Source organism: Danio aesculapii, chromosome 2, assembly GCF_903798145.1.
Source record: "Danio aesculapii chromosome 2, fDanAes4.1, whole genome shotgun sequence".
In the NCBI taxonomy this organism is placed as follows: Eukaryota; Metazoa; Chordata; class Actinopteri; order Cypriniformes; family Danionidae; genus Danio; species Danio aesculapii.
Window position 1 is genome coordinate 46,771,041 of NC_079436.1, and position 24,191 is coordinate 46,795,231.

General features: G+C 35.1%; 1 protein-coding gene across 1 annotated transcript in view; it reads left to right on the forward strand.

Annotated features, from left to right (window-relative positions):
- LOC130238455 (ephrin type-B receptor 1-B) overlaps positions 1-24,191 on the forward strand; it is a 295,859-nt gene that overhangs the window by 157,918 nt on the left and 113,750 nt on the right. The window contains exon 5 of the mRNA XM_056469487.1: positions 21,384-21,719. Within this exon, the coding sequence (XP_056325462.1) occupies positions 21,384-21,719 (336 nt within the window). The remainder of the gene's footprint in view (positions 1-21,383; positions 21,720-24,191) is intronic.

Sequence of the window (24,191 nt, forward strand, 5' to 3'; positions counted from 1 at the left end):
AGCACAGGTTTACACCAGCAGGAAAATGTTGCCCAAATTGAGCCTGCTAATGAGATTTTTTAGACACATCATGTCTGTTGAAAATGAAAGTATTAATTCATGCATAGATTTGCATCCAAGTAGGTTTTAGATGCAAAAAAAAAGGGTTCAAATGAAGAACATAAAGAAATAGAGTTGAATTATTAACCCCCCGGTATATGGTTTCCCCAATTTCTGTTTAACGGAACAGAACACCGTCCTAAACATAATAGTTTTAATAACTCATTTCTAATAACTGATTTCTTTTGTAAGAGACTAAATTATTATATGAATTCGTTTATATGACCAAACATGTATTTTTGACTCAAGAAGGTCCATACTGACTCCAAAGACAGATACTGATAAGATCAGGGCCTGGTGTGTGGACTTTGGGGGTTTTACGATGTGGTCACATGTTGATTGGTCAGTTAGAATATCTCAGCATTTGGGCTTTAGTCACATGGTAAACAAAGATACAAAATAGGTGGTAAAACACTGCTCTGTCTCTTTTCCTGGCCTGTCTTTTCCTAATCTGCTTTCCTGCTCTGCTCCTCTCCTCCTCTGGAGTCTATCTTTTCTGACTCTACTGCAATCAGGCTAACTTCTGGGCCTGCTCTCTTTGTCGCTCTCTCCCTCCCCCTGTGTCTCTCCTTCTACCTCTGGGAACTTTAATTTGACATTTAAGCTGGGTACAATTTATATCAAATGCTTTATCATTTCATATTTGATAATTTTATACAGTTATTTTGTAATTAATTCAGTTGTAACCATAGCAAGTTATTGTCATTAAATCATTTCATTTTCAAGTATTTGTGAATTACTTTTGATTTAACATCAACACTTAACTGTTCCGTATTGCAATACAATACAATTACATAATATCAATGCTCTCCCACATTTATAGCTATTAATAATGCCCTTATTTCTGTTTTTTGTATAAGATTGCAGAAGTATGGTTTGACTAGAATGTACAGTTTTTTACCATCAATACTGATAACTTTTCAGTCATTCAGCACAACTACAGTTCGAACCGCTCTGGTTTAAAACCCATTCTTACACTTATATCTTTGCCTTGATGACAATAAATAATATTTTACTAGATATTTTTCAAGACACTAGTATTCAGCTTAATGTGACATTTAAAGGCTTAACTGGGTTAATTAGGTTAACTAGGCAGGTTAGGGTAATTAGTAGGCCCACACGGAATCTGCACACCCAGAATTCCGCAGATTTCCTCAGATGTTTTGCCTATCATTAATTCTGTTATTCACCTGAGTAAATGTGTGTAAATATATATTTATTCAGTATTTGTTCATTGACAAATATGAAAATATTCATCTGATTTATGTACAATACAGTTTGTGCAGTAGTATTTTCTGTCTTTTAGTAGATATATTATTTGAGAGACTTGCTCTGTTTACCAAATAAAGTGGATCTAATTGGATTGGCATTTTAAACATTAAAGTTAAAAATATATTATTTTTTTATTTCACATATTGAGGTTTTTTTATGATACTCCCATAATAATTCAGCAGAAATCTGCAGATTTTTACGAAAATTCTCAGCAGAAATAGCAAAAAAAACGTTCGCAGATTACATCTGGCCCTAGTAATTAGGCAAGATGGACACAATACTATTACAATTTTACAAATGCAGATAATAACTTATAAACCCAAGGAAAAACTAAAAAACAAGCACAGTGATCTTCAGAATCAGAAAGAGCTTTATTGCCAGGTATGTTCACACATACGAGGAATTTGTTTTCGTGACAGAGCTTCTACAGTGCAACAGGATTACAGAGACAGGACAAAAAACAGATAATAAATATATTTAAAAAAATAGAAGTAAGTAGTGAATGCAAATATACAAGTTGACAAGTGTATGTTCAGGTATATTACTATATACAATGTTATATGTGCAGCTGTTATGTGCAATTTGGCATGTAAAGTGTGTTGTTAAATAAGTGTGTATAAAAGTGTATAGCAAGTAGTGATGTTGGTTCCACAATTATTATCATCAAGTGTTCATGAGATGGATTGCCTGAGGGAAGAAAATGTTTCTGTGTCGGGCTGTTCTGGTGCGCAGTGCTCTGTAGCGTTGACCAGAAGGTAAAAGTTCAAAGAGGCAGTGTGCTGGGTGTGAGGGGTCCAGAGTGATTTTGGCAGCCCTTTTGCTGCCCTTTTGGATAAGTACAGTTCTTGGGGAGTAGTACTGTTGACTGGATTACATTTTTAATTGAATGGATTACATTTGGTCCCCATGATGAAAATGGCTCATAAATCACACATAATGGCACAGTTTGGAAATGCAATAATGCACATTGTTACCTGTGAGGGTTGGGTTTAGGGGTGGGGTTGGGGTGGGGGATAGAAAATACAGTCTGTACAGTATACAAATTATTATGCCTATGGGAAGTCCACATAAAGATAGCTGTATATGTGTATGTGTTTGTTGATATTATTGTTGTGTTTCCCAATCTTCAATCACAAATTTAAATACTGCAATTATTATTATTTTTTTTTTTGGATGCCTCCACTAATACATTTATTTCTTTCCAAAAAAAAAAAAAAAAAAAAAAAAAAAAAAACATGAACTTACAGGAATAACTTGTTTTATTCTCATTTTAAACAGCCTCTGGGTGATTTATTTATTTTTATTTTTTATTTTTTGGTCTTTCTAGATCAAATTGCTTAGAATTTATTTAAGAAATATTTACTTTTTTCGCACATATAATTTATACTAGAGGGAACAGGTTTCATAACGCTGCAGATCTGTGGTATACTGCCCTGTTTTAGCATCGATATTTAGCAGAAGTTTAATAGCTGTAGTTTAATATTTTGAACTGGCTTGTATTTTTTCTCTTTTCATTTTAATTTTTAATACTTTAAATTAATTGTTATTTTAGGTCTTTTTTTTATTTAACTTTGTATAATTATTTATTTTTAAGTCAAAACCTACGAAGAACACTGTAAGAAATGCTGGGTTCTACACAGTTCCATCATGTTGCCCCAACACAAATCGATTAAGTTAACTTAATTGCTTTTACAAATTTAATGATTGTTTGGATTGAACATAAAATAATTAAGTTTTCCCCAAAAAAGCTTAAACTCATTTTAAATAAGTAGTTTAAACAAGCAGCATTTTTTTGTGCTTTTTTAAAAAAAAAAAAACACGCTAAAAAAATGTGTAGAAATTATTGTCACCCAGAAATCGATAATACATTTAAAGTACAAAGAAAAGCTAAACACACTGAATAAAGTGTACATTTAACTGTGAAGCCTATATTATTATTATTATTTCTTCTTGTAAAACATACTCCAGTTACCTGTAGTTTTCTGCTGAATTGAAGAAGTACTGCACAGGAAAAAAACTAAATCAAACAAACAAAAAAACATGTAAAGGTGGCAGTTAGTGTTTGCAGTCCTGAAGAGCTGGCAAGTCCTCTCAGCATTTTAATTCACCGTTTAGAGTCTAAAATGGCGTTCAGTGAAACACATACAGATGGCAATTTGCGATTTATCCCAACACCTGCTCTGAGAAAGGCCTGTACTATAACACCTGGTCATTTTACTGTCTCAGACAGTGAGAAAATGATTCAAATAATTTGTTTCCCTTTTAGTGAGATGCTGCTTAAAATGGCTAGCGAAGCATCTAGCAGTTATACAGAGAGACATTAAAGGTAGTGTAACTATTAGGCAAAATTCAGAGCTAAAAGTAATTTTTCTGTAGTTTGATATTAAAAGCACAGACTCTACTGTTTCTTTAATATACAAATGTGATTTCTTTCCAATTAATTTACATTTTCAGATATAGCCAACCACAATGTGAATGTTATATATACAGGTATAGTAGGACATGTAGAGCTGTCCATTTATGGATTTGTTCTTCAGTGTTTGGACTCTCAAAATTAAACCACACTGAATTGAACTTCAACTCTGAAAACTGACACAGTTTCAATGTACTAGAACTTCTGTTAAGCTGCTTTGACACAATTAACATTGTAAAATCGCTACAGAAATAAAAATTGAATTGAATTGAAGTCAAAAGTATTATTATTAAATATTTTAAGTATTAAATTATTAAGTATTAAATATTTCCCAAATGATATTTAACAGAACAAAGATGTTTTCACAATAGTAAATAAACAAACAAGTTAAATATATTTTAAATGAAATGAAATAGAAAGAGCTAACGAATAAAACTAGCTCAAATATTCTTGAATTAAACAAGTAACATGTACAGATATGTAATGTCCGAAAAAGAGGTGTTTTGATAGTTCAGAGCCACCGTACAAGCAAACAACTAAATACAGATAGTGTGTTTTACTTTAGAAAATGTGTCATAGATTCATCCTATTTGGCGTTTTAGATTCTTTTGAACACATGAGGCTGCTGCTTGTCAATCAGACAATGCTTCTATGTTTGTTCTTGCTATCAATTGAGGGAAAAATGATCGGTGAAAAGTTTATGACAAAGTGCTGTGAGTTTCACTCAACTGCAGGCGCAGATTTGCCCTCGGAGTCAGATTTTGAAACACCTGAGCATTGAGCACAGGTCACTTTATGACAAACACAGTGCATAATATAAAGACAGACTGTGGAGGTGAGTTGAGAACACTTATTCTGGATTCAGTGACTGGCAAACCTCTCCCCCGTGCTGATGTGAAGTCTGTTAGATCAGGTGTATGTGTGTGTGAGTGTTTGTTGGTGTGCGCAGTGATAGCCCTTCGCGCGCTCGTTATAATCAATATGAATATTCCGATCAAACTGAATACAATCTTACATCAACAACACATGGCAAGCAGCGCGTAGATACTACCAAATAATCATATCAGATTACAAACAACCCAACTAGCTGTTTAGCATGTGTGCATTTCTGCTATTATGTTTACACATGTAAAATTTTTTCCTGAGGCAATTTAAACCAAAATACACAATGACACTCAATCAAACATATCTACAATAAGGAACATAGTTATTTACTGAGTTATGAACTCACAGCAATACCACATGAAGAAAGGACTGACTTTGAAGGGATAAATAATGTGAGGAACGCTCCATTATAGTGCACTGGACAAGATCCGCCCACGCATGTAGGAGGCAGGCAGTTCTGTACAGTTACGTTATTTATTGGCTTAAAGATACCAGCCTAATTTTGACATCGTTAGCTTTTTGTAAGTGGTAATATTTGTAAAAAAAAACAAAAAACATTTACATATATTGGATTTAATATGGAAAACGAGTGTATGTTTTTACTAAAATTAATATTGAATTTTTAAAAAATGCGGGTGTTTGAAACAATTTGCACACAAAAAAAGTTAAGGGGTCTTTTACTAAAGAAGTTGTTACTCCTCCACGTTTAGAGCATCATTATGTAAGCGTCAGGATGTTTTACTTTATAACTAACATGGTTCTGGATCTGCGACAGAGAAACTACAGTTTTGGGAAACACTCATCACTACATTATCCTTTTCCCAAATGATGCATCATACTATCATAGTTCAGCCACGGCTTACGTTGTTGTTTGGGAAACACACCTCTGAACTATTAGAAAAATGATCTGATATACAGTACATGATGATTGATTTACAGACAGAGAGTGAGCTCACATGAATCTGCATGTACAAAAGCACATCACCACGGCTTCACTGAGAATCAAGCATTTCTCCATCTCCGTGTCCATTTCTGTGAGCTCCTCAGGGGGTTGAGTGGACGTCTGTCTCGCTCTCAGACTCACTGTCTCTCTCTCTCTGGGGGCTCGTGCTTCTCTCTGTGGGACTGGCCTGAATCGCCTCAAGCCTCCATCAGAACCTAAATGATTTCCTCAGAAACGTCTGCTGGGAACACGTCGATGGCTGACAGCACACTGCTTAATTGGAGGAAGCCGGACAGCACAATTCTCAAGATTAATTCTCCAGGAGCTGCGTGTTGACCAGGGTTTGTGTGTGTGTGTGTGTCTGTAGATACGGCACTCTCTCTTGGATTTAGCTGTTTCAATTGGCCGGGCAAAAGCAAAACTTGTTATTTGGGGCTCAGTTGGTGACAAGTCTGGGTTCAGTACAAGTAATACATCTAGGTTTACATGGAAGTCACGGTGTGAGTGTGTGGGAAAGATTTCTTGGCTATATTTTGAGAACATTTTTACCCATAACTGAGCTCAAACAAATACAATGTCTCTCAAACTACTTTATATTAGTGCTGGACAAAGATTAATTACAATTAATCACATCCAAATAAAAGAGTGTTTGGATTTTATACATGCAGTTGAAGTCAGAATTATTAGCCCTCCTGTATATTTTTTCAACACAGTTCTAAACATAATAGCATTAATAACTCATGTCTAATAGCTGATTTATTTTATATTTGCCATGATGACAGTATATAATATTTGACTAGATATCTTTTTAAGATACTAGTATTCAGCTTAAAGTGACATTTAAAGGCTTAACTAGGTTAGTTATTAGGGTAATTATGCAATCATTGTGTAATGATGGTTTGTTCTGTAGACAATCAAGTATATATATATATATATATATATATATATATATATATATATATATATATATATATTGAACTCCCAGAGTTCCTCAGGATTCTGTGGATTCATCTCCGTATTCCTCATGGGTACCAAAGAAATGTCACAATGTCAAAACTTACTGCTATTGCAAAACTTGTGGAGATATTTGGTCCCCACAATGTAAGGAACACTTTAAAAGTTCACACTTAGATATTGCTTGATAATAATAGCAGGTTTGGCATGCTGTCCCGGGAGAGAACCCTGAGCTTGGAGATAATTGAGCCCGGGGCTCCTGTCTGATCAATGAGCATGTGAGGGGGTACAAGATCAGAAAGTTGTCGAGAGCTCCCCCTGGTAAAGGAGGAAAGGAGGAGATGGGGTGGATGCGGGGATTCTTCAAAAAACGAAGAAGCGGGAGTAATGCTAGTCGGGCTATTTATTATATAGAGTTGGAATGATCTGATTGGCTTACTAATGATTACAAATGAGAGACCAGCTGCAATCAATCATATCACGTGCTCCTCTCGAAATTAGTTTGTGAAACTTCACAAAGTACACACAAAGACACAACTACAGATATGAGAGCATGTAGGTTAGTGTGCTTAGACAGATCCCTGGAGAAAATTTTTTCGTAGCAGCACAACCATGTGCGCACACACACACACACAGATATACAGTGGGCTGACCTGCAGAAGTCAGTGTTGTATGTTCAGGTGCGGTGAACAGAAGCGTAAAGCAGTGTAATTGCTTTGCTGCCGTTAATCCTCTGCCAGCGATGTCTGACTCTGTGATTCTGCTATGAGCTTTAAGCCTGTGTACACACACAACACACACTCACACACGCTTTCTTCAGCAGCTCCAAACCATCTTATGTGCGCACACACACACACACTAAGAAGCCCCAGAAGTTAAACGTCTGCACACAAATCTCTCTTCTCAGAACTGCATTTTGCTGAGGCATTTGTCGCCATGATTCATAGTGGATGTCTGAAGTAACGTGCGCTTTTTGTTGACACAAATGATCTTGATTTTCGTAGCTGAATTTTGTCCCTGAATGCTTTTTTTTTTCCCAAATATAGTTTCTGAATAACAAATAGAGCATTAATTAGTACACAGGCCATAGACCACCGCTAGAATTCTCATTAGCGCTGTTTCACTCATTAATGATATTTTGAGTTTGTTGAAATGTGCTATTTTAAAAACAAGGTTGTCCTTAAGAAGGCCAAAGGATTATTATTTTATTCATTATTTAGGAATAAACAAGCTTATTTCGGTGTAAAATAAATTTTTAGTCATGTTTTGGAGCTATGTGACACATGGAAACTATAAATCTGGTAGATGCTGTTACAACGTCACCATATTTAAGGAACCTTTCTTAAATTATGAAATAGTATCAATGTTACATATACTGCACTTGCCGGCCATTTTATTAGGTACACCTTACTAGTAATGGGTTGGATGCCCTTTTGTCTTCAAAACTGCCTTAATCCTTTGTGGCATAGATTCAACAATGTATTGGAAATATTTCTCAGAGACTTTGGTCCATATTGACATGATAGCATCACGCAGTTGCTGCAAATTTGTCAGCTGCACATCCATGATGTGAATCTCCCATTCCACCACATGCCAAAGTTGCTCTATTGGATAAAGATTAACCTGGTGACTGTGGAGGCCATTTGAGTACAGTGAACTCATTGCCATGTTTAAGAAACCAGTCTGAGATGATTCAAGCTTTATGACAGGGCGCATTATCTTGATGGAAGTAGCCATCAGAAGATGAGTACACTGTGGTCATAAAGGGATGGACATGGTCAGCAACAATACTCAGGTAGACTGTGGCATTGACACGATGGTCAATTGGTTCTAATGGGCACAAAGTGTGAAAAAAATATTCCCTACACCATTACACCACCACCACCAGTCTGAACCGTTGAAACCAGGCATGATGTTTCCATGCTTTCATGTTGTTGATGCCAGGTTCTGACCCTAACGATCAAATGTCGCAGCAGAAATCGAGATTCATCAGACCAGGCAACGTTTTTCCAATCTTCTATTGTCCAATTTTGGTGAGCCTGTACGAATTGTAGCCTCAGTTTTCTGTTCTTACCTGACAGGAGTGGCACCTGGCGTGGCCTTCTGCTACTGTAAACCAGCTGCCTCAAGGTTAGACATGTTGTGCATTCAGAGATGCTCTTCTGCATACCTCGGTTGTAGCGAGTGGTTATTTGAGTTACTGTTGCTGTTCTATCAGCTCGAACCAGTCTGGTCATTCTCCTCTCACCTCCGGCCTCAACAAGGCATTTATGCCCAAGAAGAAAACAAATTGAGCGATTGGTTCATATTTTACATTTCTGTCCAGAGAAGTCATGTTTTGCTCTTCGGTTGGTCTCATGTAGTTATTTGATGTGATTTTGCAGGTCAGAGCTGGAACTTTGCAACGCAGCGAACTCCGAAACCTGTTGCACTAGCTTGCATTTCTGGTCTGTGCAGCGTGACCACAGCTTCAGTCTTATGTTTGAATCTGCCATTATGCTGACACATAGGGATAGCATAATCTCATTTGAATTTAAAGCAACAGTCACCAAATTGGCATAATTCGGATCAAAACCTAAAAGGGGCAGTTTCAAAGAGTTATAAAACATTATTTATGGGGTATTTCGAGCTGAAACACATACACACTGTATGAGCCATAATTTGGTTTAATAAAATTTATTAATAGTGCTCTGATTCATATACAGTTTATATGTTTAGTTGTTTACGTTTGTTGATTTCACCCTTACTCTTTTGTTTGTAATGGTTTGCTCTGCCCTTATTGAACTGTTTAAGTTATATTACGATACAGAAAAGTGAAACAAAGACAGAGCAACACAGTCTTTTGACCAGAGTTTATTGTTATTGCTTGAAAATTCAGTAAACATCTTTAAATGTAAAGAAACCTGAGTCAATTTATTGCCTAATCTGATAGTACACATACTCTAGGGACATCAGTGACTTGTTTTACATCTCGTAAAAAGGGGCATAATAGGTCCCCTTTAAAATCAGGTATCCTTTTTAGGTTTTAAGGTATTTTTTAGGTATTAGTTTTAAGGTTTTAATTTTTAAGGTATCCTAAATATCAGTGGTAATATTGAAAGTATATATACACTTTTAAATGGTATTGTTTATAGTGTCTTGCAATAGGAACTGCATCATGAAGCTCAGTGTAAGTGGTCCACCGAGAATGAGAAAACTGAGAGAAAACTCAATAAAGATAGTGTTGCTTTTTTGTGTGTGTGTTGTAAAACAAGCCCGATTTATCCTCATCGTGCAGGACGGGCAGTGGTAGCAGGCGTCTGGTTGGCCTCTCGCCAGTGTGTCTGAGACAGAGAGAGTTAAATGTGCAATAAATCCAGCAGCAGCAACAGCAGCCAGTCGATTCCTTATCATCCACATGTCCATTTCCAGATTAATCTCCTCATGCCTGTCACAGTTCTCAGTGTGTCTGTCTCTCTCATCCTCACATCTCCGACGCTTTGATACTAGCTCACAGGATTTGCTTTTAATCTTGTTGAGAGCATCGCAAACATTGTGTGTCTGAGCCTAAAACCACAAGTGGACGGTGTCTGAGTTTCATTAACCAAAGCACTTTTTATATGTATATATATATATATATATATATATATATATATATATATATATATATATATATATATATATATATATATATATCATATCAGTATATCCAGAAAATAACAGGGGGAAAAAAAGGTGTATTTCTCTCCACAGGCAAAGTTTAAAATAGCTCTGTGGATATTTTGCTTATGTACACATATATTTACCTATGCATTAACCATACATGAGCAAATGAATAATGTTAATGATATGTCCATGTAGTATACACTACCTGACAAAGTCTTGTCATCGATCCCAGTTGTAAGAGCAACAAAAATAACTTGACTTCTAGTTTATCATTTGGAAAATTGGCAGAAGGTAGATTTTTCCACTGAATCATCTGCTGAATTTCATCCCAATCATCAGAAATACTGCAGAAGACCTATTGGAACCCACATGGACCCAAGATTCTCAGAGAAATCAGTCAAGTTTGGTGAAGGAAAAATCATGGTTTGGGGTTACATTCAGTATGGGGGCATGCAAGAGATCTGCTGAATGGATGGCAGCATCAACAGCCTGAGGTATCAAGACATTTGTGCTGCCCATTACATTACAAACCACAGGAAAGGGCAAATTCTTCAGCAGGATAGCACTTCTTCTCATACTTCAGCCTCATGCTTCAGAGAAGCTGGTCTTTCCAAATCTGTGGTTTGTAGAATATTGCATCTTGTTGTATTTCTGCTCCAAACATTCATTCTTTAGAAAGACTGAACTTAAAGTGTGTGCAGAAATGAGTAAAGGTGAGGTGTAATGTTTTGGTGGTGCTTTCTGCAGCTGGAGTTTGGTCTTTTATAATTGAAATTGTTCATTTTATATATTGTTAATCTATAACTTTTCTAAAGTTTTCTGAAGTAAGTTATTCAATTAAAAATTGATAAAGTTTTGCTTAATTATTTTAGATTGTTTCATTTATTATTGAATAGTTATTACAAATCGTTTTTCAATTTATATTTTTCAACAAATGCTTATAGGTTTCGGCACATAATTTCATTTTAGTGCATCAATATAATATGATGTAATGTAATGTAATGTAATGTAATGTAATGTAATATGAAATAATATAATATAAAATAATATAAAATAATATAATATAATATAATATAACATAATATAACATAACATAACATAATATAATATAATATAATATAATATAATATAATATAATATAATATAATATAATATAATATAATATAATATAATATAATATAATATAATATAAAATAAAATAATATAATATAATATAATGTAATAAAATATAAAATAATATAACATAATATAATATAAAATAATATAATATAATATAATATAATATAATATAATATAATATAATATAATATAATATAATATAATATGTTTTTAGTTTATATTACTTAAACTTAAGATCACTGCTTAGTGGTATTTAAAGTTATGCTAAAATCAAAGTAAAATAATAAAAATCATGATAAAATTAGCCATATTTCATGACAGATATTCTCAACCACAGTATGAAAAACAGAAATGGAGAACACGTTCAGATTCCTCCCAGTTACTGATCTTTATGTGCTGTTAAGCACCTGGTGGTAAATCCTTTAATTATCTGACAAACCCTATTTAACTGGCCTATTTAGTCTAATCTTCCAGTTTTCACTGACTGTGCAAGATGCTGAGCCATTCTGAAGCGACAAAACTCTCCAACAGCAGGTTGTCAGCCGTTTTAGCCACAGCAAGAGAAGCTGGTCTTTCCAAATCTGTGGTTTGTACAATATTGCATCTTGTTGTATTTCTGCTCCAAACATTCATTCTTTAGAAAGACTGAGCTTAAAGTGTGTGCAGATATCAGTAATGGTGAGGTGTAATGTTTTGGTGGTGCTTTCTGCAGCTAGAGTTTGGTCTTTTATAATTGAAATTGTTCATTTTACATATTGTTAATCTATAACTAAGTTTTCTATATTGTATATCAATTAGTTTCTTATTTTCTATAGTTATATTTCTTATATTTAAGTTTTTTCTCAATATTTTAATTTTATTGCATCTCTTATTTTATTACACAATATATTTCTTATTGATAATATTTTTAAGGTCACGGGCAGGCATGTGACTATTAACATTTGAATTGGATTTCTAAAGATGACGGAGTGAATGCAAATGTTCATCACAAGCTTCTTTAGCAACATTCAGGTCCTTCCTTGCATTTATCACTCAATCAGCTGGATGTTTTTATTATTTTTTTTTATGCAGGACAATGCACAACATCAAACAGCAAAACAGTTCAATACTTTAGGCTGAAAACACAGAAATATTTATAAAATGTCTATCCCAGAGTCCTGAACTAAACTTGATTGTCCTTCCTTGCATTTGTGACCCAATCAGCCCAACGTTTTCATACAGGATAAAATATCCTGACAAACAGAAAAACAGTTAAATACTTCAGTCTGACAACACAGAAATAATAATAAAAAGGCTTTACCAGACTCCTGAACGAAACCTGATTGTCCTTCCTTGCATTTGTCGCTCAACCAGCCCAACATTTTCATGCAGGACAATGTACTCTGTCAAACAGCAAAACAGTTCAAGTAGTTTCTTTAGGCTGAAAACACTAAAACTATAATGACATGGCTAGTCCAGAGTCCTGAACTCGTCAAACAGTTAAAAAAACAGTTAAAGTAGTTACTCAATGCTGAAAACTCTGAAATAGTAATGTGATGGCTAGTCCAGGGTCCTGAACTAAACTTGATTGTCCTTCCTTGCATTTGTCACCCTATCAGCCCAGCGTTTTAATGCAGGACAATGTACCTTGTCAAACAGCAAAACAGTTAAATACTTCAGGCTGAAAACACAGAAATAATAATGAAATAGCTAGTCCAGAGTCCTGAACTAAACCTGATTGTCTTTACTTGCATTTGTCACCCAGTTAGCCCAACATTTTTATGCAGCAAAATGTACCCCATCAAACAACATAACAGTTAAATACTTTAGGCCGAAAACACCGAAATAATAATGAACTATCTAGGCCAGAGTCCTGAGCTAAACCTGAAGTGAAAAGTCTTGTATCCAAAATTATAACTAAGAAATGTGCTAATCACTGGACTGTGGAAGATACTGAAAAACCTTTAAAAAGAAAACGGACTCAAATTTGTGAACGCGTGTTTGCTCGAGTAAAATTAATCATTAACGCACCCACAGATTAACTTGATTGCACAGATTGTCTTTGTAGTTTTAACACCCAATTCACCAAAGAAATCATACTGAGTAAGGTAATTGTGCAAACATGCCTATGGAATTATCAAAAGTAGTGCTATTTTACAGGGAGGTCCTGAACAATATATTATTGAGGATTTGGGTGATCTGCAGTATGAACCAAGCCATGCTCATAGAAGAGAATACACAGTCTAATGCAGAATAAGCATATGTACATTTTTATACTGGTATTTCTTTGATAATAAACACACTTGTATATGTAATAGTAAAACTTTATTGTCCTTGACAGGAAATTTATTTTGGGCATCGCCATATTGCTGCAGACATTCACTAAAAGCAAGCAATAAAAACAATACAAAATACAACAGTTACAATTTTATGATGCAAATTTTATTACAAATTTATGATGCTAATTAAGATAGACTCTTATTAAATAAACCCACTGAAACAGGTACAAAGAATTTCTTATAACGGTTTAACCTACACTTTAGGTACACTTTAGGTACACTCTATATCTTCTACCAGAGGGAAGCAGTTCATAATGTGGAAACAAAAAATGAGTTGGATCGTTTACAATCCTTTCCACCTGATTGAGGACACAGTTCTCATATAAAACTCGAGGATTAAAATATTCATCGTGCCATGTATATGTGGTTTACAAGGACCTACAGTATGTGTAATTTATACTGTACAAATGTATTATATTGCCTTACCCTACCCCTAAACCCAACTCTCACATTAAACCTGTCAAACTTTAAATGTGAAAAGATTTGGTTAAGTTGGACTTTTTAAAGTGCTTTGGGTTATGAGGACACAATGCATGTCTTCTTAAACCATCTTAAGCTTGTCATATATACCAGAATCACAACATTTACAAATTTGTCCTCATAAACCACATAAACAAGTACACACATACACACATACTGTATATACATATATACTGGGAGGTAAACACATTCTATCAGTGCAGTTTCATATGCTCACAGTTATAGTGAGGCTGCTCTCGGTGTGCTTGGATTTCCTTCGGGAACAGCTTAATTGTGTTAGAACCGGCTGTATCTCATGGCCTCATTCTGTACCCACACACACACATCTTTTGGCCTAGTTCCAGAAATGGCCCACCTCCACTTTTTCCCACTTGTTCTTTTTCTCCTCCTTCCTCTTGCTTTCTTACCTTTCCCCCTCTGCTTTCCTTAAGCCTGACTGTGAGATATAGTGAGTAAGACATCTTTGCTGTCGTGGCACCTAATCAAACAGTGCTTTGGGTGTTAACTGTGGTGTAAGCAAAGCCCTGCTGTTTGGATAGGGACCAGCTCACTGTCTGAATGAAACACTCCCTGCTAACAGTGCAGAAAAGAGCCGCTGCTTTATGGACCCGTGCAGACCTTTTATAAACATCCATGGCCCGGTTTCCTCAGTAGGGCACAAAGTCTGCTACTCTTAAATAAAATGAACTCAAATAGTTTCCATCATTTTTCAGTGAAAATAGGCAGTTATAGGAGTTAAATGGCTTACCTTCAAAATATGTTGAGTTGAGCATCAACCTCAAGAGGATGAATGACATTTTTTATGATGTATTTTATTTTTGGTACCAAAAAATGGGTCTGATGTTGGTCTTAATGATTGGAATTAGTTTTATTTTCTTTAGATTTTTGTGTTACCAAACTTCATTTAAAGTATGCATGCGTGTTGCTTTTTTGATTTATATATGTTTTTTTGTAAATTATACACTCACTGGCCACTTTATTAGGTACACCTGTTCAACTGCTCCTTAACAAATTTCTAATCAGTCAAACACATTGAGCATCATGTCAACGCCACAGCCTACTTAAGTATTGTTGCTGACCATGTCCATCCCTTTATGACCACAGTGTACCCATCTTCTGATGGCTATTTCCAGCAGGATAACGCGCCCTGCCATAAAGCGTGAATCATCTCAGACTGGTTTTTTGAACATGGCAATGAGTTCACTGTTCTCAAATGGCCTCCACAGTCACCAGAACTCAATCCAATAGAGCACCTTTGGGATGTGGTGGAATGGGAAATTCGCATCATGAATGTGCAGCCGACAAATCTGCAGCAACTGCGTGATGCTATCATCTCAATATGGACTAAAATCTCTCTGGAATATTTCCAGTACCTTTTTGAATCTGTGCCACAAAGGATTAAGGCAGTTCTTACTCGGTAAGGTGTACCTAATAAAGTGTCCGGTGAGTGTATGATCCTAGTTTTGTTTTGCGAAATTTCCTAAGATTTCACATATTTGTTTTGTTTTGTTTCTTGTTGGTTGTAATTTAATTTATTTTATTTCAGTTTTTGTTTTGTTTCATAAATTGTTTTAATCATGATATTTCCAAAAATTGAATTTATTTATTTATTTATTTATTTATTTATTTATTTATTGCTTTGTTTTAAGCACTTTATCAACCTTTTGATTTGCTTTGTGACATTTCACATTTTTTTATTTTTTACACTCACGTTTTGTTTTGTGACATTTCACAAACTTTCAAGCATTTTGTTTTTGTTTTGTTTTGTTTTGTTTTGTTTTGTTTTGTTTTGTTTTGTTTTGTTTTGTTTTGTTTTGTTTTGTTTTGTTTTGTTTTGTTTTGTTTTGTTTTGTTTTGTTTTGTTTTGTCCAACAAACCATCCACAAACAAATGAACAAACAGTTTATGTATTTATTTTTTATTATTTTGTATTATTTGGCAGAAGTTAAAGCTCAGAAGCCTACCGTTCAAGTTAAAGCAACTTCCCCTACATGGACTTTCTCTAATTTTTGGGGTTGCCAAAGTTCAAAGTCACTTCTGTCATCAGTTCTCCCTATTCAGGGTCTCAGCAGCCCCTGACATGTCCCACAAGGCCCATGTCTGCACAATAGCGCATTGTGACTTGAGTGAAATAATAATAGACGCTTGAGTGAAATAATAATCTGGTATGATGCTAATCAAACTTTAATTGTATTTATGTATTTAGTGCTTTGTTTGATCAACTTAGTCACCCTTTATTCTTGTTTTGTGCCATTTCCCAAACATTCACACATTTTGTTTTGTTTTGTTTTGTTTTGTTTTGTTTTTGTTTTGTTTTTGTTTTGTTTTGTTTTTGTTTTTGTTTTTGTTTTGTTTTGTTTTGTTTTTGTTTTGTTTGTTTTGTTTTGTTTTGTTTTGTTTTTGTTTTGTTTTGTTTTGTTTTGTTTTGTTTTGTTTTGTTTTGTTTTGTTTTGTTTTGTTTTGTTTTGTTTTGTTTTGTTTTGTTTTGTTTTGTTTCGTTTCGATTCATTTAGTTTCGTGCCCAACTGCCCATCCACAAACAAACAAATAAATACATAAACAAACAATTTAATTACTTATTTTACTCTTTGTTTTTATTTGATAAAAAAAAAATAATTCTTAGAGCCATATATACTATATGAGGTTTTGTTGAAGTTTATATTTAAACATGAGTCAGGACCAGAACTTTTTGTTGTTATTGAGAGCTTCCCCTGCACTGGCATCCCTAATTTTTGGGGTCGTTAGAGTTCAAAGTCACTTTTGTCATTAGTTCACTCTGCTCGGGTTCTCAGCAGCCCCTGATATGTCCCACAAGACTCATGTCCGCACAATAGCGCATTGTGCCTTGACTTGAGTGAAATAATCCTACTCTTTCTTCAAGCGCTGGAACGTCTCCTCACCAGGTTTGATATTTCAAGGAGAAGTCACTCAAATGCTCTCGTGGAAGAGGCTGGTCATGAAAAACATCAAATCTGAACCAGAACTTTTCCTGGCTCTCATCAACTTCTGTCGCGGTCTGTAGTTAACATTACAACCTTTCGGTGATCTGTAAATCCTCAGTTCCTGGCCGGATGTTCTGTGCACTGGGGGAAGTCTATGCTTTATCAGAAACACAATATGTTTTTTTCCCTGCGGCTGTACTGGGAAGGTTGAATGTGTAGGAATAGATCCAGGAGGTTGTGATAAAGAGCTGTTACCAAAGCCTTGTGTTTTTTTATCCCTCGTTTCTCCTGCTGATGAAAAGCCGCTCTCTGTGTTGAGTTTGTGGGCTGATGTACGGCCGCTCGGGGGCCGCCGCTCTAAATGGTAATTATAAACAGTTACACATCGCTCTGGGACCGAGCTAAAAGAAAACGCACAACACAGCTTCATTCTGTAAGACTTTCTAGGAGTTAAGTAGAAAGTGCATATTTGTGTCGGAAAAGGTTAGCTGTGACATATCATCAGCTGACATTCTGCACACTAAAGGGAAATCTGCTGTAAAAAACAACTGTGGTGAAATATACCTGGAGAAATAGTTGATTTTATAATATATCAGGATTTTCAATAGGGATTAGTTTATTTATAAATAAATTCTGTCATCATTTACTTAACATTTATTTTCAAATCTTTATGTATGTATGAGTTGCCTTAACTTATTGGGTTTTACAGTACTCAGTTGGTTTGAGTTCTCTTCATTTATTGGGTTTTACTGTGCTCAAATTTCTTCATTTACTCAAATGGATTAAGTTCACAGTACTCATTAGGATTAGTTTTTGAACTTAAATGGTTTGTTGTAATCAGTTTCCTCAAATGGTTTGAGTTACTGTTACGTCCTTTTAGATGTTAATATTAAACTAAGGGTATTTGACATAACATATAATAGTGTGTGTGTAACAAATGGAGGGAAAAAGAAACTACTGAAGAACCAAATATAACTGCAATTGTTTATTGCCCATACTTCCAGTGAAAATATTATTATACAGTGAAAGAAAAATATTTACAATAAATAAATGATGAATTACCTGGGGGGAAAGGAAGTAGTTAGATGTGCTTAAATCAAAGAAATAAATATAACCAAACTCAGTAACTGTTTTAAACAAACTAAATTAAATATGAAAAGAAAAGCATGAAAAGAAACATCTTCAACGTACCAAAAGTCTTAATTAAACTACTCTAACTAAAAACAAAACACACACAAAGCAGCACATTCTCCTGAACTTAATGAACTAATACAAAGATGAATCTCGTTGTTGTATATGTATATCGCACGTCTTACTCACTCCTACAACCCTCTCTGAGGTATCACTCAAATGCATCAGTTAACTGGACAAGTTCACAAGAAAACACATTGCACTTTCAGACAAAACTTTAGACAAGAGAATTGAACAGAAGCAAAACACATTCTCTCAGACTAGCCCTCATAAGAGAGACTGTCCTCGCAGAGACCCACAGAAAGAGTAAGAGCGAGAAGGAGCGAGAGATGGAAAGAGATAGGGAGAGAGAAAGATTGCCTTTGTAGTTTGGGCTCGGCATTTAAGCGCTACGCCGACCAGCGATTGGTGGCGCACACCCAGCGTCAGCGGCCAACGTCATCACCACGAAATGCGGATCCTCCAATGCCGTTCTTACACAAGCATGAAATGACACACCCACATACAAACAAACACAACACACACATATCCAAAATAACAGTAACAGTTACCTCAACTTAATGGGTTTAAAAGTATATGTATGTATATATATATATATATATATATATATATATAAAAAAGTAGTCCGTGGTAGTGACATGCCCATCTTGCACAAGTATTAGAACTAGAGAATGCCATAATAGTGCAGCCCAAACCATCACTGATCCACCCCCACGCTTCACTCTGGGCATGCAATACTCTGGGTAGTATGCTTCTGTGGGGGTTCTCCACACTGTAACTCTCCCAGATGTGGGAAAGACAGTGAAAGTAGACTCATCTGGTTCATCCTTCTTGGTGATAAGCTGACATTATCAATACCAATAAATAGGCAAATATTTCAGTTTCATTGTCCAGCCCCTGTATAGAATTATTAATACACCCACATTACTATGTTATAGAAAAAAAATTCAAATTTTAATTAACAAGTAAAATCAAGAGGAACATGCAAAATATATAATTTAGTTGGATTTTTTTCCCCCTAAAGTTCATTTCAATGTAAATGAATAATCTTTCTATTCCTCAAGACATTTTGTGGTCAAACAAAATTTTAATGGATATTACCATTTAATAAAACTGATTTGTTTTAAAATGTACCTCAAATTATTGACTGTATTTACTGAGAAAGGGACACAAATATTCATCTTCAAAAGGGGGAAAACTAGTGAAAAATGTGTTAAATTCAAAAAGTCTTACAAAATTAATTCATATCATTTAATAAAAGAATACTCATTATAAAGCATTTTCATAATTTTCTGAGTGTGTTTTTTTTTTTATGTTATTTTTTATGGTGTTATTTATTTATGTACTTTTTGTGTGCGCGTGCGTGCGTGCGTGCGTGCGTGCTGCGGTTCTGTTTCTTTTATCCACAACAAGACCTACCTTGACATTGATGCATTCAACAATTGGGAAACTCAATGCAGGTGTTTGGAGGATTTTGAGCTTGTCCACTTTCAACCACTTTCCAAGCTGAAAACGCATTTGGTCAGACTGCTTTCAAAGCACAGGCGCTTATTTGGTCAAATGTATTCAAACAGCCACAAAAGACCATCTAGTCTTTAGTGGCATCCTGTTAGCATTTGTTAGCATCATGCTGTTTGAAATACATTTGAAATCATACTGTTTTCCCACTGGAATAAGCATTTCTGTTGTAGCATTACTTTCATAGTTTGCTTTATTTATTTATTTATATATAAATATATATATATATATATATATATATGTATATATGTATGTATGTATGTATGTGTGTGTGTGTGTGTGTGTGTGTATATGTGTGTTTTTTTTTTTGTTTTGTTTTTTGCATTTATGGAACAAATGTTTTTATATAAAGAAGACGATTTGTGAATTAATAAAATTTTAATCTTTTGATTCTGTTCAAGAGATTCATGCATTCAGCAGCCAAACTGATTCAGTCCAGTAACTGAACAGTCCAGAACTGTTTTATTTTATAGAAATACTGCAGTTGTTCATTCATTCATTCATTCATTCATTCAATTAAAATGTGATGACATATTTGAAATCTCCAGCTGCCATTATTTCAGTATTTTGGGTTATTTACATTTAGGTCCCTATCATACATCTGGTGCAGTAAGCTGCAAGACGTGTTTTGCATGATTTTTTTGCTATTTTCAGACCAGCGTAACAGTAATTTTCACGTTTTTCATCATGTTGTTTAAATAACAAAGTAAATATGATATGTGAATCAGCTGCTTCAGTTCAAAGGATTCCTGAGTCAAACTCATTCAAAACAATTTACAAAAGAAAAAAGTACAAAAGCATATGATTTGGGAATCAGTTGATTTGGTTGAGTTCAATCATGCAATTCATATTATCAATACTTAAACTAATTCAAAGCGACTTCTAAAAAGAAATGAAAGAAAAAGGTGATTTGTGAATCACTTAAATTGGTCTGTTCTGCTCCAAATGTTTCATGCTATCATGTGTCAAACTGATTCAATGCAATTTACAAAAAAAAAGTGATAACAGTAAAGATGATTTTGTGAATCAGTTGTCTTGGTTGACTCAGTTCGATTATGCAATGTATGAGTTTAACAAATTTTTTAACTGAATTTATGAGTCAAACTGATTCAAAGCAAATTACCAAAGGCAATTGAAAGTAAAGATGATTTGTGAATCAACTGAATTGGTTGAACTAATTGAATCAGTTCAGTAACTTCAAAATATTCACACATTTATGAGTCAAACTTATTTAGAGCAACTCCCAAAAAAAGAGCAACCAAAGTAAATATATGTGAATCAGTTGATTCAGTTCAATTGATTACTGAGTCAAACTGATTCAAAGCAACTTACAAAAGAGAAATATAATAAAAATGATTTCAATTCAAATCAGTTCAAATGATCAGTTCAAATGATTCACAGATGTATGACTCAAACAAAATTAAATATGAATCAGTTGCCTCAGTTCAAATGATTCCTGAGTCAAACCGAATAACTTACATTCGGTCATTCGGTAATTTTAGTCAAAATGACTTACAAAATAAGCAACAAAGGGTACATAAATACCACACATACCACACACTGTGATTTATCCTCACGTGTTTTCCTATATACTGTCTCCTCAGGTGTTCCTTCTGGACCCCGAAACGTGATCTCCATCGTCAACGAGACATCCGTGACCCTGGAGTGGCATTCTCCGCGTGAGACAGGCAGTCGTGAGGACGTCACGTATAACATCGTGTGTAAGAAGTGCCAGACGGACCGCCGCTCGTGCTCCCACTGTGACGACAATGTTGATTTTCAGCCACGTCAGCTGGGACTGACCGAGTCCAGGGTGTTCATCAGTAACCTGCTGGCTCACACACTGTACACGTTCGAGATCCAGGCGGTCAACGGCGTCTCCAACAAGAGCCCGTACCCTGCCCAACACGTCTCCATAGACATCACCACCAACCAGGCCGGTGAGTCAGTGAGAGTTCTTTAATGGAGCCAAACAGGATTATGCTTGATTAAACCAGCTTATGAAATTAATACAGTCCACAGCAATGGAGAGTGTGTTACAACAGTTCATAGAGCAGCTTGTTTAGAATGATTAGTGGTGGTTTGTTTATGTTGGAAGCTAGTCGTGGTGATTAACGTTGGTTTTATATTCACACATTCAGACTTTCTCCTTAGTAATAAAACTTCAGAAAAGTACTTGCAAATTCTATATAGTGAAATCATATTAGCAACCTATGACTATCAAGATACAATATTGTTCACAGTCACATAAATAGTGCTAATGTTGTTTTGAAGTCATACTTGCATATGGTTTCAGAGCCAATATTCAAAGTACAATAGGGAGTGTGCCACAAGCTTTCACTGAACGAATGTATGGATATAAAACCAACTTTGCCTCAATGTCATTGTTCTTGGTTGTTGGAGTTTCGCTGTCTTAACTGAAGCAGTGATGTTTATTGGATGGATTGGTCTTGATATAAACTAGTTTAAGTGGTCCTACTGTACAATATGTGGCAGCTGTGTTGTGTTTTTGCAATTTTTGATCATACAAATATTTGGTAAATTCCATTTTTACCATTATTTCAAAATATTGTTGTATTCGCTATCAAAAAAGTGCTTCATTTATAAAAAAATATAGATATTATTTTATTAATAATAATAATAATAATAATAATAATAATAATAATAATAATATTATTAATAATAATAATAATCTCCCTTGGAAACTTCCTTAACAGTATTTGGTATCCTATATTTAATATACTTTATTAGGTACACCCTACTAGTACCGGGTTGGAGCCCATTTTCCCTTCAGAACTGCCTTAATGCTTCATGGCATAGATTCAACAAGGTACTGGAAATATTCCTCAGAGATTTTGGTCCATATTGACATCATAGCATCACGCAGGTGCTGCAGATTTGTTGGCTGCACATCCATGATGCGAATCTCCCGTTCCACCACATCCCAAATGTGCTCTATTGGATTGAAATCTGGTGACTGTGGAGGCCATTTGAGTACAGTGAACTCATTGTCATGTTCAAGAAACCAGTCTGAGATGATTCGTGCTTTATGACAGGGCGCGTTATCCTGCTGGAAGTAGCCATCAGAAGATGAGTACACTGTGGTCATAAAGGGATGGACATGGTCAGAAACAATACTCGGGTAGGCTGTGGCATTGACACGATGCTCAATTGGTACTAATGGGCCCAAAGTGTGCCAAGAAAATATCCCCCACACCATTACACCACCACTACCAGCCTGTTGAAACAAGGCAGGATGGATCCATGTTTTCATGTTGTTGATGCCAAATTCTGACCCTACAATCTGAATGTCGCAGCAGAAATTGAGACTCATCAGACCAGGCAACATTTTTTCAATCTTCTATTGTCCAATTTTAGTGAGTTTCTGCAAATTGCATCCTCAGTTTCCTGTTCTTACCTGACAGGAGTGGCACCCGATGTGGTCTTCTGCTGCTGTAGCCCATCTGCCTCAAGGTTAGACATGTTGTGCGTTCAGAGTTGCTCTTCTGCATACCTCGGTTGTAACAAGTGGTTATTTGAGCTACTGTTGCCTTTTTATCAGCTCAAACCAGTCTGGTCATTCTCTTCTGACCTCCGGCATCAACCCACAGAACTGCCGCTCACTGGATATTTTATCTTTTTCAGGCCATTCTCTGTAAACCCTAGAGATGGTTGTGCATGAAAATCCCAGTAGGTCAGCAGTTTCTAAAATACTCAGACCTGCCCATATATATATAATTATTTAGCTTTAACTCCAATATGGACTATCGATTATTTATTTATGCTATTTATTTATTATTTTTTATTAATTTTGTTTTTCTATATTGTACTTTTTCTGTTGTTTGTGTGATATAATTTTTTACAATTATTATATTATATTATATTATATTATATTATATTATATTATATTATATTATATTATATTATATTATATTATATTATATTATATTATATTATATTATATTATATTATATTATGGCTGTTCACTCTGCTGTGGTGACCCCTAATGAATCAGGGACTAATCTGGCATCTGATTTGAAGTCCTCCTTTTATCCTTTAATTTGTAAGTCACTTTGAATAAAATCGTCTGCTAAATGAGGAAATGTACATAAAACAATTAGTATCATATTATTTTAACACTGTGGTGCCATGAAGGTTTTCCCCTTTAATGCCCTGTCACACACACACACAGTCTAACCAGTTATCCTTTTTTTTTTCTCTTCCTCCACCTCCGTTACTGTTTCCATCACCTTCACCAATCTAGTTTCTCGTTTCATTTCCTGTTAAAAAAGTCTCCAAGTGGTCGTTCGGCCTCAATAGCGCTGATTGGAGGATATTAGGAGTGAAGTGTTCAGTTTCCACATTCAGAGCTGCTCACTGGACTGTGCAGGAAGTCCAAATTGAAAACATCA